This window comes from Rhinolophus sinicus, chromosome 17 (genome assembly GCF_057876585.1).
Source record: "Rhinolophus sinicus isolate RSI-liver-muscle chromosome 17, RSI-T2T, whole genome shotgun sequence".
NCBI classification, from domain to species: domain Eukaryota; kingdom Metazoa; phylum Chordata; class Mammalia; order Chiroptera; family Rhinolophidae; genus Rhinolophus; species Rhinolophus sinicus.
The window spans coordinates 60,229,990-60,244,538 of NC_142517.1; the positions used below are offsets into that span (position 1 = coordinate 60,229,990).

At 42.3% G+C, this 14,549-nt stretch overlaps 1 protein-coding gene across 14 annotated transcripts in view; it reads right to left on the reverse strand.

The window, feature by feature from the left end:
* KALRN (kalirin RhoGEF kinase) overlaps window positions 1–14,549 on the reverse strand; it is a 622,455-nt gene that overhangs the window by 12,835 nt on the left and 595,071 nt on the right. For 13 of the 14 annotated variants that reach the window (XM_019738955.3, XM_019738953.3, XM_019738949.3 and 10 more), the window contains 6 exons: window positions 11,847–11,874; window positions 10,666–10,837; window positions 8,930–9,051; window positions 8,120–8,251; window positions 6,491–6,655; window positions 4,584–4,662 (listed from right to left, as the gene is read on the reverse strand). In XM_019738955.3, coding sequence (XP_019594514.2) covers window positions 4,584–4,662; window positions 6,491–6,655; window positions 8,120–8,251; window positions 8,930–9,051; window positions 10,666–10,837; window positions 11,847–11,874 — 698 coding nt within the window. Of the gene's footprint in view, window positions 1–4,583; window positions 4,663–6,490; window positions 6,656–8,119; window positions 8,252–8,929; window positions 9,052–10,665; window positions 10,838–11,846; window positions 11,875–14,549 lie in introns of those variants that run through there. The other variant, XM_019738962.3, reaches the window with a different exon arrangement.

The following is a 14,549-nucleotide window of genomic DNA, read 5'->3' on the forward strand; positions in this document are numbered from 1 at the left end:
TAAAGCAGAAGTGGATATATCAGACTCCATGGTCATGACTAAGATTGTCTAACTGACTCCTTGACCTGGCTCTGTGCTCACCAAGCAACTTTCTGATAATAGTAATTTTTTTCCACTATAGATTTTCCCAAAAGAACAGAATGCGCTAGTTAATAAAACAAGTATTAGGCAAATATTAATTGAAGGTCTATTATATACCAGACATCATTCTTGGCATAGTGAACAAGTATTTGGTCAAACTGACACTTCTATTTTACATCATAAATTAATCAATTGGCTTTCTGGTTTTTAACAGTACTCTCTTATAAGTGTGATTATTCTAAGTCACTTCTTCCACAGGACTTTGAATGCTGAGGCTAGATCTCCTAAACTTATTGGCCATGTCAAGGCACTGCTATCTTAACTTTTTTTAAAATTTGTGTTTATCAAAGTTATGCATCACTGTGGTTTAATTTAGCTTTACAAGGTTTGTTATTGAAAACAATAGTATCCCATCATCCCACCCATTTTTCTCCCCCTAGAGGCAGTTTAATATACCAGTTTAATACATTTTAGCTGATTATTTAGGTATTCACTTCTATAACTCTAAATATAGTATGTTTTGTGTGGTTGCTTCTTGATTTTTCAGTTTTAGTTATCTGTTGACAACCCCAAAATATGAGATTTTAGTCTCTTTCTTCCCTCTGTCTCCACCACTTAGCCACTTTTTCCATCCCCTATCTACTCAGCAGAATTATATTGTAATCAATATTCAGTGTTTACATTATTGCAACTGTCAGTTCTATTCACAGCTGAACCTCTAGTAAACTATGAATATTTTTCCTTTTTGTGGCAGAATGCATTCTTTAATCATTTCTGACAAAGTGCATGGGAAATAAGTTGTTTGAGACTAGCATATCTGAAATGTGCTTATTCTACCTTTAGCTAGGTATAATTCTAGATGGAAAAAAACTTCATTCACAGTTTTGAAGGAATTATTCTATTGCCTTTTAACTTCTAGTGTGATTGATGATGTTATCTGTCAATGTCCAAAACATAATTCCTAATCCTTTGTATATGACCCTTATAAAAATATTTAGCTCTCTCCTTACTGAGCTCTCCCCGACATTCTTTGGCTCTGTGGGCCCCTTTTTGTGGTTCCTCTGGTCAGAAAGATGGGATTCCCTCAGAGTTTTGGCATTTTGCACCATCAGGCAGTTCCACATGAATGCCCTTCAGGTAAAGCAGTGAGAAAAAGAAGAGAGGGGGACAAAAAGAAATTTCCCTGCTTTCTTCAGCTCAAAGGGACCTGCTTTTTCCTGTCTTTTGGACAGAAAATGGGTTTCTTTTGCAGTTTTTCCTCTTTGTGCACGCTACACAGTTTCCTGATTTGGCCCACCCTTGGGTCGAAGACAGGAAGTAAAGGGGAAAAAACAAACAAACAAACAAACATACAAAAACAGAAAACTCCCAGCCACTGTTCTTGTCTTTCTTTAAATTTTGGCTTCCCTCCCTGATCTCCTTGTTATTTACTTTTCAGAATCCTCAGAGAGTTGCTTTTTGTATTTTGTCTAAGAATTCTGGTTGTAATCAGTGGGAGAGAAAGGCTACACTGGTCTTACTCCATTTGGCAGTACCAGAAGTTGGCTCATTTTAAAAATTGGGGGACTAAAAAGCTATTTGGAAGCTCTGAGTGTAGATAAGAGGACTGGGGTCCTCAGTATGCAGCTTGCATAAAGTCTCATAATCGACCTGTTTGGAATAGGGTTCTGCTGCCCTCAAATGTGCTGTGTCCCCGAAAACAGAGGCCCTCTGTTTTACCCTTTCCAGAGAATAAACCTCTAGCCTTTTCCTGGATGGAGAAGGACAATCACACAGAAGCTGGGAGGAGATCTGGAGCCATATATTTTCTCCCCGAGTTCAGCCAATCCTTCTAACTTGAGCATCCTCTTTCCCCCTATTTCCAGGGGTTCTGAGTGCTGCCAGTACCTGAGCCTTTGTGGAACTCTGCTATAAGTCATACTGGCTCTCATTTGACCCCACAACTGATTTGGATTGAGTTTTCTTAGATTTCCTAGGTCATTTGTCACGCTTTCACTTGTTTTATCTGCATCTAACACTTGATTGTTCTCTTCTTCCAATGCCCTGATCCTTATGTGTCTGCTTTAAAAAATTCCTTTACTATAGATTTAGTGAAGTCTCAGGAGGGAGTAAAAATAGGTGCCCGGTTCAACCTGCTATCTTTACCTGAAGGCTTGGTACTGCTACCTTTTTGGATCCTGTATAGCTAACCAGTCAGCATTCCCAGGGAATAACTCTCTGGCTTCTTTAAACTGCATTGGTGCCTATATAGTTTATTTCTGGTTAAATATGCCATGCTCACGTGCTCTTTGCTTCTACGGATGGGTTATCGGAGTGAAGATATTATTTTTTGCTCCATGGTTTTTATAATATTCAGTTACAAGAGAGCTAATTTTAACAAGATAGTTATATTGGTTTAGAATTCTAACTTTAGGTCTGATGGAGAAAGTTGGCTCACTTCTATGGCCCTGGCACAGATAGCTTTCATGTGTCTCATGTAAGTATCTACATGTTTTATTTCCATTCTGTTAGCATACAGCATTTTTAAAGGATCTTCTGAAAATATGAGGACTATATTAAAGAGAAAGGAAAAGTTTCCGGTTGTTGGAGATGAGATTTTTGAAAAACCACTGATTGCTTTGAACAGATCAGAAAATTGATCTCACCTTTGAGAAATATCAAAACATCCATCTCTTTTAGGTAAAACATGCCTTAGTCTACGGCTCTCAGCAGCAAATTTATGTCTTATGGAGGAATTAACTGGGGTATCCAAGTGATAGAACCAGTTTGACTTGCTCATAATTAGGGTCATATCTAGCTTCACAAACTTCAACATGATGGAGCAAACTAGATTTCAATTACTACAGCTTATTGTTTGACAAAAATTGCTTGGATGCGAAACAACATATGCTAGTAAACAAGCACAGGCTTAGAGTCAGGTAGCCCAGGGTTTGAATCCTGACTCTACACTACTACCATGTTTCCCCGAAAATAAGACATAGCCAGACAATCAGCTCTAATGCGTCTTTTGGAACAAAAATTAATATAAGACCCAGTCTTTTATTTTATATTATATTATATTATATTATATTATATTATATTATACCCGGTCTTATAGTAAAATAAGACCAGGTCTTATATTAATTTTTGCTTCAAAAGATGCATTAGAGCTAATTGTCCAGCTAGCTCCTCTTTTCAAGGAAACACAGTAGTTGTGGGACCTTGGGGAAGTTACTTAATGCCCTGAGCCTGAGTTTCCTTCACTGGAAATCCACTCAAATACTACCTCACAGCATTGTAAGAATTAGGTTCGGTAACTTCTGTATAACATCTGTGCAGTATCTAGAAGAGCATCATCTACATAATCAACATCACATAAACTTCCATTGGCCTTTTGGCTACACCAAGAAGATAGGAAAACAGAGCAAAGCTGGGGTTTGGTAAAAGGTGCTATAATGAAAGACAGTGATTTACATTGTGACTCCTGCCTTAAAAATGGGAATAAGGAACATTTTGGCTCTTTCCACAAGCTCTGTCACAACCACCTCACTTTGGAAAGTTTATGCTTCACTGAGAGTCATCAATCAGGGATGGGGATGATGTTAATGGCCCACTGTTAGTGACTGCTCTCTTATATATATACATGCAGGTGGGTGGGTGACTAGCAAGACCTACGACCACATTCCCTCACCCAGACCACCTGGAGAGACTAATGCATATACAAGGACAAACCCCCTTTCTGTTCCTTTCCATCATCGATTTTGTGGAACAGGTGATACATTTTGTTTCATTATTTTGTTAAAAGTCATACTTCTATGCTTTTTATTTTTGAGGACACACTTTTCTGAGAGAGAGAGAGAGAGAGAGAGAGAGAGAGAGAGAGAGAGAGAGAGAGAGGTGTGTGTGTGTGTGTGTGTAGGGGGATTGAACTAGAAATGTCCATAAAACAATGTGCTTTACAAATGGACATATACTCAACAATTAATGATTATACATCCTTCTCAGGAACATTTTAACAAAAACTGACCATGCACTACTACTCATAAAGTAAGTCTTCCCAAAAATCAAAGAATCACTATCACGTAGGCCATGCTCTTCAACCACAATGCAATTAAGTTAGAAATCAGTAGCAAGAGGACAATTTGTTGAAGTCTTATACATTCGGAAATTTTCAAACATTTCTACTACCATTGGATCAAAGAAATAAATCATCGTTGAAGGAAAAATACTTAGAACTGAATGATAATGAAAATGCCACATATCAGAACTGGAGAGATGCAGCTAAAATTATACTTTGAAGAAAAGGTTGAAAAGAAGAAAGGCTGAAAAATTGTTGCATGAAGCCTCCAATTTAAGAAGTTAGAAAAAAAACAATAGAAAATACACATAAGTATTCTAATTTTTTTTTCTTACTGTAGAGAGAATGCACTTAGTAAAAGAAACAAACAACAAAAGCAAGCCATTATTGTGATGTGATGTTGTTAAGTGCTCAGGAACGAAGGAATAGAAAACTGGGTCATTACCTTCCAATTTCATTCAGCTCAGTATAAGCTGAATCAAAATTTTCCTTCCAAGAAATGGTGGCACCATCAGCAGCAGCATCTTTGGAAGAGAGAGAATCCATTCATGATATTAAGGAAGTCATATGAGAATAACAAAAAGGTTAACAGAAGAGCTCCAGCACCACCCCAGAACAACTCTCATGACTAAATATGGAGTCTAACTCAGTGGGAAAAGGCCATGATTCTCTGAAATGTTCTTTTTAAAAATATCATCCAGGGGGAAACTGACATGACAGAGTCAGACGCCCTCCCTGTGCCATCTACATCAACAAAGGAACACTTGGGACAATCAGGAATGCAACTTCTGGATATTTTAAAATAAGTATTTGGTAGAAAAAAGTAAAAGGGAGAGAGAACAATCACACCAAAGTCCTAGAAAAGCCAGTGAGAATCAGGGCTGTAGCGAGGATGCAGCAGAGAGGGTAGGGGAAGAGTTAGTTACAAGGCCAAGAAAGGAGGAAAGGAAAGGAATGTGCTGAGAACATTCTAAAAACTGCTCATTCTCACCCCACTGTTCTTCGGCATTAATGACCTTATCCCGTATATTGAATGATTTAGCTTAACCCAAAACACATGCACGAGTAGAATCATTGTAGCATTCCTCTGTACAATGCGTTAATTCCCTGGCAATGATTTACACACACACACACACACACACACACACACACACACACTAATATCTATTTGTGTTGTCTCTGGGGACCAACGCTCACAAGAAACAAAACATGAGCAGTGGTCATCTCTGACGAGGATTTAGTCAGTGGTTTGGGAGCAGAGGACAAGCCAGCAGCGTAGCTCTTCTGACCCTGGTCACCTCAGGCTGTCCGGAGCACAGCTCAGCGGGGGCCCAAGATGCCTTCTCTAACATTGAAATCTGAGGAAACAGACCCAGGGCCGAGGTGTCCTAGTGAGTCACAGGCCCATGGGAGCAGAGCCATTGGCAGGGAGTCGAGCTGGTGGGGACAGGGCTGTGGAGCATTTCCGGCTTTGGGCTGGGGGTGGGGCTGTAGCTTGAGGCCCTGAAGCGTTTCTGACTCTCCTCTGGAGGCTCCTGGGTTCCCTTAACCCAAAGAGACACAGGTTCATTGCCTTCCAAGTACAGTGACCTCCTGTCCCCGCCCCAACACACACAGTCCACTCTCCTGCACTGCCCCAAACCTCACTACTTGGAGGTTTCTTTAGGAGAACAAGTTTCCTCTTTCAAAATGTCTCTGGGACCGAAGTGGCTAGGTGAGATAGTGAATAGGTGGGCAAAATAAGAGCCACGTTTGTAAAATACTCACGTGTAGGTAATTATAGGTATATCTTAGTTCAACACATCTACATAAAAAGGTACCCACCTTAAGGAAAGATGTTCTGGGCGGATTGGGGGTGGGGACACGATCAAATATTCATTTTGATTCAAATCCTTCAACCAGGTTGCTATCCTCCCCTCATTTTAAATTGGTGAGTGGGCTGTCCCTAATGCTGTGAGGTACACTTCTGCATGGCAGGGGTTTCCAGGGGAGAGGGGGCTTAGTGTTCGTGTCTCAGAAGAGGGGCAGGTAGCATCTGTGTAATTCATGACATCTGTCTGCCCCTCTTTGTTCCTGGTGACACACACAGGTGCCAGGAACCTAATCGGCCCTGGGTAGACATTGGTGGCAAATCTAAATTTTGCTTCAAGACACTTGAAATCAGACTTTATGGAAACCCTCTTCACCAAGCCTCTGAAATGTTACTTGACTGAAGCCACCAAGCAAATCTAGGTCCCCTCCTGCATGGTAGCCGACATGACAATGAACAGCCAGTATCAGTGAGTGGGTGACAACAGCTGGCCAGGTGCCTTGCGTCCCCCAGCTGGGGCCCTGGGCATGGCTAGGACTCACCATATTCTGGAAGGCGCACAAACTCTGAGGGCTCACTGGGGAGGCTGATCCCCCAGGGGTTACTGGCACTGACTCTGAACTGGTACGGACTCCCAGGACTGAGGTCTTCTATGACGAGGTACGTGTCCAAGGTCGAAGCTACCGATTGCTGCCAGGCCTGGGAACCTAATGCACAATTTCCAAGGAGAGGGAAAGAGGAAAAAGAGAAAGGGACATTGTTCCAAAGACCTTCGGCAAACAAAGAAAGGAAAATCAACACATGCCATTCAAGAAATAGCTGTGGTCGCTGCATGTCAGGCTCTGAAAGCCTGTGGGCAAACTGTGGCAGGTGTGGGTTCAATTTCCTCTATGACTGAGTATATCACAAGGTATGTGGATGCAGATGGCCTATAGATTCTGTTCATTTCAAATGAGTACGTGTGAGGGTGGACAGATCATACAGAATTTACAGAGGAACGTGTGGCAAAATTTTAATAAGACCAGAAACATATACAATCATAGTAAAATGAGAAAATATGCATTTGAAAATTAAAACAAAATAGAAATGAACATGTATTGAGCACTATACACATGTAAAGTACTATGGAAGATGTCTTCACATCATTCTCTTATTTGACTTTCTCACTTAAATCCACAGAAACCTTATGAGGCGAAGAGCATTAATCTAACTTGACAGATGAAGAAACTGAGACTCAGAAAGATGAAACAGTTTTCCCAAGACAACTTAGTTGATAAGATGAAGTATGCACTGAATAATGCTGAGGTAAATACAAACCTTGTGAAATGTGTCTGTCAGCTCAGTATTAATACTTTTGTGCTGAGTTGGGAGACATAAGAGTGAACAGCTTAAGAAAGATACAGAAATGGATAGCTTTATAACTGCACAGAGCCTGTCTAATAGAAGAAAGAAGGGTTAGAATAATAAGAGTAATGGAAATTAGAGGAAAACAGATGGTTTTGGGTCTGGGTGCAAGCACTTGCTTTCAATTCAGTTTCATAATTCATCATGTATTAAGAGATGTGTTATTAATAATTAAAGATACCTAGCAGTTTCGTATTTTAGCTAATTCTTCTTGATAAGTAGGTGTCAGGCTCAGTTGTTCTCAACTGCTGAAGAAATGTATGTACTCTTAGCATGTAAATGTGACAAATTTAAAAATTGAACAATTAAAAAAATTACTATATATATAGGGGGTGGGGGTGGGGGGAAAGCTCAGCTCCTGTTTATCTAGTTATTACTCTGGGAGAAAAATCACAAATTAGCAAACTAGAAACCTGGGTTCTAATGCCAGCCCTGCCTCTTACTAATGCCAGCTGCGTGCTCACTTTCCTTAGGACTTTGCTTCCTCCTCTGCTGAATGGGCCTAATTGTCCCTATTGGATGGTTGGCCTTGTTGAGTAGGGAAGCACGTGAAGGCACTTTGAAACTTGTTATGAGCCTTTACCATTTTGGTGAAACCCACTGCGTGATGTTTGAGACCAGAAGGTGCTATCTAGTCTGGCGCTGAGGCCTTTGTGTTGAGTTGGAAGACACCAGAAGGAGCAAAGGAGCAAAGGCACAGGGTTAACAGTTTTATGACTTTGAAGGTCCTCCTTATGAGGAAGAGAAGGCAGAAACAGATGGCCCACCTTCCTCTCTGTACTCCACGGTGTAACCAGAAATAGTGCAGTTTCCGGTGCTGGATGGCGGCAGCCAGCGGAGAATCACGGATGTACAGCTTCTCTCTTGCGCAATGGGGCGGTTAGGGGCCGCTGGAACACCTTCAAGGACAGAAATTAAGGTCAAGTGCTATTTCTGCAGAACTTGCCATTTTGCACCCAGGTTGAACATCACCTAGGAAACGTTACCTAATCTGCGTCTCAAATTTTCCCTATGACCTTCTCCACCGAGTGGCATACCTTTACCCAGGCCTAAGGGAGACCTGGGAGACACACCTCGCTGTGGGAAGTTCCTCCTTAGGCCAAATACTGCACATAGGAGATAAAACTTGGTCAGGGAACCGTGCAGGAGGTGTATGGCAGGCCACAGATAGCTCTAGCAAAACTTCTTCTCTTCCCGTTTGCTAGAACTTTACTTTGGAATTTTCACAGTAGAATTTTTCTTTCCCAGATCTCCGAGAGCCCTTGCAACATCCACTTAAAATGTTTGACTAACACAAATTCATGGAGACAGAAAGTAGAATGGTGGTTGCCAGGGGTTGGGGTTGGGGGGCACGGCAGGGAGGAATGGGGGAAGTTGTTCAATGGGTACAGAGTTTCAGTTTTGCAAGATGAAGTGTTCTGGGGATCGGTTATCCAACAATGTGAATGTACATAACACGACTAACTGTACACTTAAAATTAGTTGAGATGGTATATTTTATGCTACATGTATCTTACCACATTAAAAAATAAATATTCAAAAAGCTATACAAAATGTTTAACTAAAGTAGACCGTACCTTGCACTTTAACGGTAGCAGACGTGGATGTGGTCCCGTGGTCATTTGTTGCTATGCAAGTATAAATCCCGCTGTCTTGGGGCATCAGATTGCAGATCTTCAGGGTGATTTCTCCGGAATCACTAGAGACATCAAAAGGATGCCCTTCAAACTCCAGTAACGAAACAATGGACTGGTAAAGGGTTGGCACATGGTGCGCTGAGCTGATTCTTAGGCCCAAGGGGTAGTCCCAGTTCTGTTATACACCTTGGGTGATCAGCTTGCCTCTCTATATTCCCATTTCCTTATGGGGAGGCGGGGGGAATTCATGCCACGCCCACCTCTCAAGTTTGTTGTAAACGAGGGATAGGGATAGGAAAATAAAATAAGAATTAGAACATGGTTACAGACACATAAAGTCCTATACGAGTACTGGTCCACGGTATGACTCATATCATTATCATCAGCAACTTTGTCCTAAAATATTTTCAGTCTCATCGGTTCAGGAATGAATGGTACAAAACAAGAGAAAAGACTAAAGAATGAAAATGTTCAAGTATTTCAAATTCTACATGTAGGACCCTCAAAATAATTAAGTGAATTAAATAAAGGGCAAATTCCTCAATGATATGATAATTGTCCCAGTAGCCCCTGGGATATCACAAGGGAAAAACTGCTCTGCAAGGGTTAAAGGCAGAAGTCCCAGCCAGCCGCATTCTTTCCCCATTGGTCGTGACAGAGCGATTCTCACTAATCACTGCCTCTCACACTCTGCTCCTTGGGTCCACTGGGCAGAGGGGCTCTGCCGGGAACACTATTTCACACACACAAATATTAACTTATTGGATGAAAATGTCTTGATCCTAAGTGTTTCTTCCATAGATGTTTCTTAAGCATTTAGGGCTTGTTACTGCTTGTGCACTGTGAGCAGTAGTACACAATAAAGTTCATACTTAGTAGCAATAAATATTAACAGGTTGATTGCAAGGCAGTCACAAGTTTTGTTTACACACCCTTTTTGCATAGAAGCATGCTGTGGCTGGATTTTGTCTTCTATTGCACATTTTGGAGTGAGTCCTTTTATTTTCTCCTAAGAAAATTGTTCTTAGGTTAATGGAGGAATGAAATATATCACTGTTCCACAGGATCCTGAGGGGCGTGGAGAAACTGGGGTGTGTAAACATGAGGACCCCATCCCTACCACACGTTTGGAGCCTTTCCTCACTTCTGATATAGATTCCCTTGGGGATCCTTAGGAAAATATCATTAAATATGGTGAATTGGTGAATGTAAGTCTGTGACTGTCAAAGCTCTTCCAAAGTATGATTCAGGCTTGACCTGAGATACAAAGGTTTATGTTTTTCCTTATTTGCTCAGTGTGGGTCCTGAAAGCAGTCTTTCCAAACAGCTCCTTTTGGTCTCAGGTATGTCTACGTGATGCTGAGCAACATGTGAATATGTGCTGGTCCTGACCCAGGTGTTCCTCAGGCTGAGTGGTGGGTTGTAGGCGTGGGGAGGTTGTGCCCACAGCTCACAGGCCTGAGTCCACGGCCGTGTGAGTGTCATGAGAGTGCACTATTGTGACCATGGGTTTTTACTTTCCCTCTCACTTAAGGTCAAGTGTTTGCGCTCGAATCTCCAGGGCAGCTTTTCTCTTGGAGAGAAGAGACTAGGTAACTAAACAAAAGCTGCACCCCAGTCTTGCCTCTGGGTGCTGCCCTAAGGAGCGGGGGTGCTGAGGTGGGCGATCAGCTTACCAGGAGGAGACGGTGTATGTGGCGGAGCTGTTGTCAGTGTCAAGAATGTTCTGGTCCGGGCCCTTCCAGGTGATGGCGGGCTTTGGCCGCCCACAGACTTTGCACTGCAGTGTCACTGTGTCCCCGAGCAAGCAGGTCACATCCACTAAGGGCACGAGGAATTCTGGGGCCACTGCGGTCAAATCGACATAAGTTCACATCGTTCAGAACCAACTTCGACTAAAACAGCCATTTTACAACACAGACCTCTCATTTCCCACCCATGTTGTGTAATGATTCAAATAACCTTCAGCTTAACACTATTGACTTGTCCCATGAAAAAATATTTTTAAAAGTAATAAATGTTTATTGTAGAAAAATGAGGAAATACAGATAAATAAAGAGAAGGAAAAGCTCCACAATGTCATGATCCAGAGGTAACTATTGTGAAGCTTCTGTCCTTTCAGGCTTTACAGCAACACATTTCTCATACAATAAATTGGATCCCTTTATACATATTGCAAGTCGTGGTCTTTTCACCCCAATACCTTTTCATCATAAACACCTTTTCTTGTGCCTAAGTACAGAACTACCTGACCATTTTTTTTGGTATTTTTTTTTATTAGCTTCAGGTGCACAAAACAATATAATAGACATTCATCATTTATATCCCTCACACAGTGATAACCCCCCGCCCCCCACCCACTACCCCTCTGACATCGCACACAGCCATTACATTTCCACTGTCTCTATTCCTAATGCTGTACTCCGCTTCTTGTAAAATATATATAAAATTATAGTTGGCATTCATTGTTGCTCAGCTTCAGCTTCGGGTGTACAGTGCAGTGATCAGGTATCTACATCATCCCTGAGGTGGTCTCCCTAACGAGACAAGTGCCCATCGGATACCTTACAAAATCTTTACAACATTATTGATTACATTCCCCAAATTGACTTTCGTATTCCCGTGGCAATCTTGTGGTTACCGGTTGTGCTTTCTAATCCCCTCGCCTTCCCCCTTATCCCCACCCCCCATCTCCCTGCCCCCATCTAGCAACCCTCAGTTTTTCCTCTATGTCTCTGAGACTGTTTCTGATTAAGGACTACCTGACCATTGCTTAAAGGCTCTGCCTCAGTGCTGGGTTTGCCATAAGTTATTTAGCTAACCCTCATGTTCTCTATTCTACTACTTTTTAACTCACCTTCTTGGATGAAATTTGGATTTAAGATCTGAAAAACACAAAGAAACAGAAAATTGTTTAAATCCTAAACGACTGAAAGAGAACAGGCAACGTTTACCCCACTGAGTAAAGGAAGTACACATTAGGGAGATGAAGCCCAGAGCCCAGCCTCTGTGGTTTGCGACCACGTCACCATCTCAGTAACAAAGAGCCCCTGGTTTACCTTGCTGTCTACTCTGCTTGGTCCCGTTTCTCTGGTTGGTCCAGGCAGGGCCCAGGCGGGGGTACCGTGACTGCGAGCTCTGCCGCCGCAGCTGGCCTTTCTGTCCTCCACCACCCCAGTTGCTATTCCTGCCACATGCATAAAAGTCCATTCTCCTGCCCACCCAATTCAACATCCGTTCAAGCAATGTGATGGCACTGCTTCTCACCATCTTGAATTTTCAAGCACAGGACCTGACATCTATCAAATTGGAAGGGTCCAATTTACCACTAACCACTAACCCAGTGGCTTCCTTTCAAACGTTACCGCTTCTCCCCAAAGAGGGAAACTGCTCCTCAAGTAGCTCAATGCAGAGCTTGTCTGTTTGAAGGTGAGAGAGGTTATGTCCATCTATCTTGTCCCCAGCACGACATCCTGTTGCCATATGGCAACCTGAAAACCACTGACCTATGGTTCTAGCCCTTTTTGCTGCTCAGGTGAGGAAACAAACGAGGCTTAGGCTGACTGAGTGACTTGTCTGGGTGGCGGAGGCACACGCTGTGCTCACCGACTCGTGATACCCTACATCTTCACGGAAGGGAAAACCGGCCAACCTGCCAGCCAGGGTGAAAAGTTCCCCCTTCTTAGGAGGATGGTCACCTTGATTTTTCTCCCATCTTTGTATTACCTCTAATCATGCAAGTCTGGGTCATAAAGCCCGGCAGGGTGAAGGTGAACAAAAGATGGGCTTTGGAGTCAGAGAGGTTGCAGCTTATTTAAAGTGATTTTATGCTAATTACATAAAATTTATTAGCATTGATTTCCTTGACTATAAAATGGGGATAAATAATACCTAGTGCAAAGTGTTATCACAAAGATTAAATGAAATAATATATGTCAAGTGCTTACCACAAGGCTTGACAAGTAACAAGTATTCAGTAGCTATTTAAATAAAGTTTATCTAATTCTAATCACCTCTCTTCTGCTAAACAGCCTATTGTTACAGTGGCTTATCTCTAATAATTTATTTTGCAGAATTCTTCTTTCCTTCACGATAAAGCTAGAAAGCTCCTGTGCCTTACAAATTGCCCATTGGGGCATTCACACTTATCCACCTTTATTTATGTCGTATGTGAACGTGGTTTCTGTGTGTTCTTCCCTTGTAGAGGCATCCATATGGACCCTTTGGACCAAAGATGCTACTTCCTCCTTTGGGTTCCCCTTTGCAGACCAGTTGCCCATGTGCCACCCAGGGTTTTCATGGAGCAGGCTGCAGAATACTACTGTGATGCCAAGTCTTGGGGCTGAGAGTCTCAGAACTGACCACTGCTGTGCCATCTGCTAGTCTCAAAGGGCCACTCACACCACTCTCCAGCCTTCCTTTCAATTTGTGGTTCTCCATCTTTGACCTGGGAAGCCTTAAAAACACAAAAGACCAATGTCTGGGCCTCATGCCTGGAGATTCTGTTTTAATCAGTGTGAAGGAGGTCCAGGCATCAGGAGTTTTGATAGCGGTCTCAGGTGAATCAACAAGCAGCCTGGTTTGTTGAATGGTCCCCTCTATCCAAGGGAACTGATCTCAGGTAAATCAACTCCCTGCCTCTGAGGCTTTGCTGGGTGGGACAGGGGATGGGTGGGGCATTTGGTAAAACTTCTGCCTTTCTCACACGTGAGAGACCCCTCTATCTGAGGAGACACTGGGCCATGGGAGGGAAGTATGCCTCAACATGGTGGTCAGCACCACATCAGGTGTATGGGGTGCAAAGGAGGACATAAATTTATGCACCTGGCTTAGGTGAGGTAGAGAGATTGACATCTGAACCAGTCATTTTACAGTCCAATGAAAGGAGACTAAGGATATTATCTAAAGTCAAAGGTAGTTCTCTCAAGGTGGTGGGATGAAGGATAGGTTTTCACCCCATTTAAAAAACACTGTGTTCTCCTCCAGGTCGATGCAAGGTTTTGTGGATACAGAGATGCTAAGACATGGGCCCTGACCTCAAGATTTATAAAACATCTGAATTTTTGGAGATTTTTTTCCCTTTCTCTTCTTACCTGGGTTTTTCAAATATTCTGCAGTCAGAATATTTCACTTTTGTAATAACTTTTCTTTAAGAGGAAAAAAGCGCGGTCAGAGCTATGAGACTGTAGGTTCTTCAAGGACAGGAACCACTCGTTATTGATCTTCGTACCTCAGGCCCCGAGCGTGGGGTCTGCCGCACAATGAGCATTTAATACACGGTGGTTGAGTGAATATTTGACCTTTGTTCTCACTTCAGGTCTCCTGAGAATTGAGGACTGGTTCATAAATAGAATCTGGAAATAGGACCAAAAGATCTATAAAATACTTCTGGGTCTATTACTGTTTTCCTAGAGTTTGTTTTCAAACACAGATGGAATGCCAACTTTTTGGGAAAATGATTAAAACACAATAAAACCCATTGCCTCTGAGAGAGGAGGTTCCTAGCGGCTTGTGTGCAGGATGGAATGTAAAGTCTGAAAGCAGACAGAACTCCTAGTAT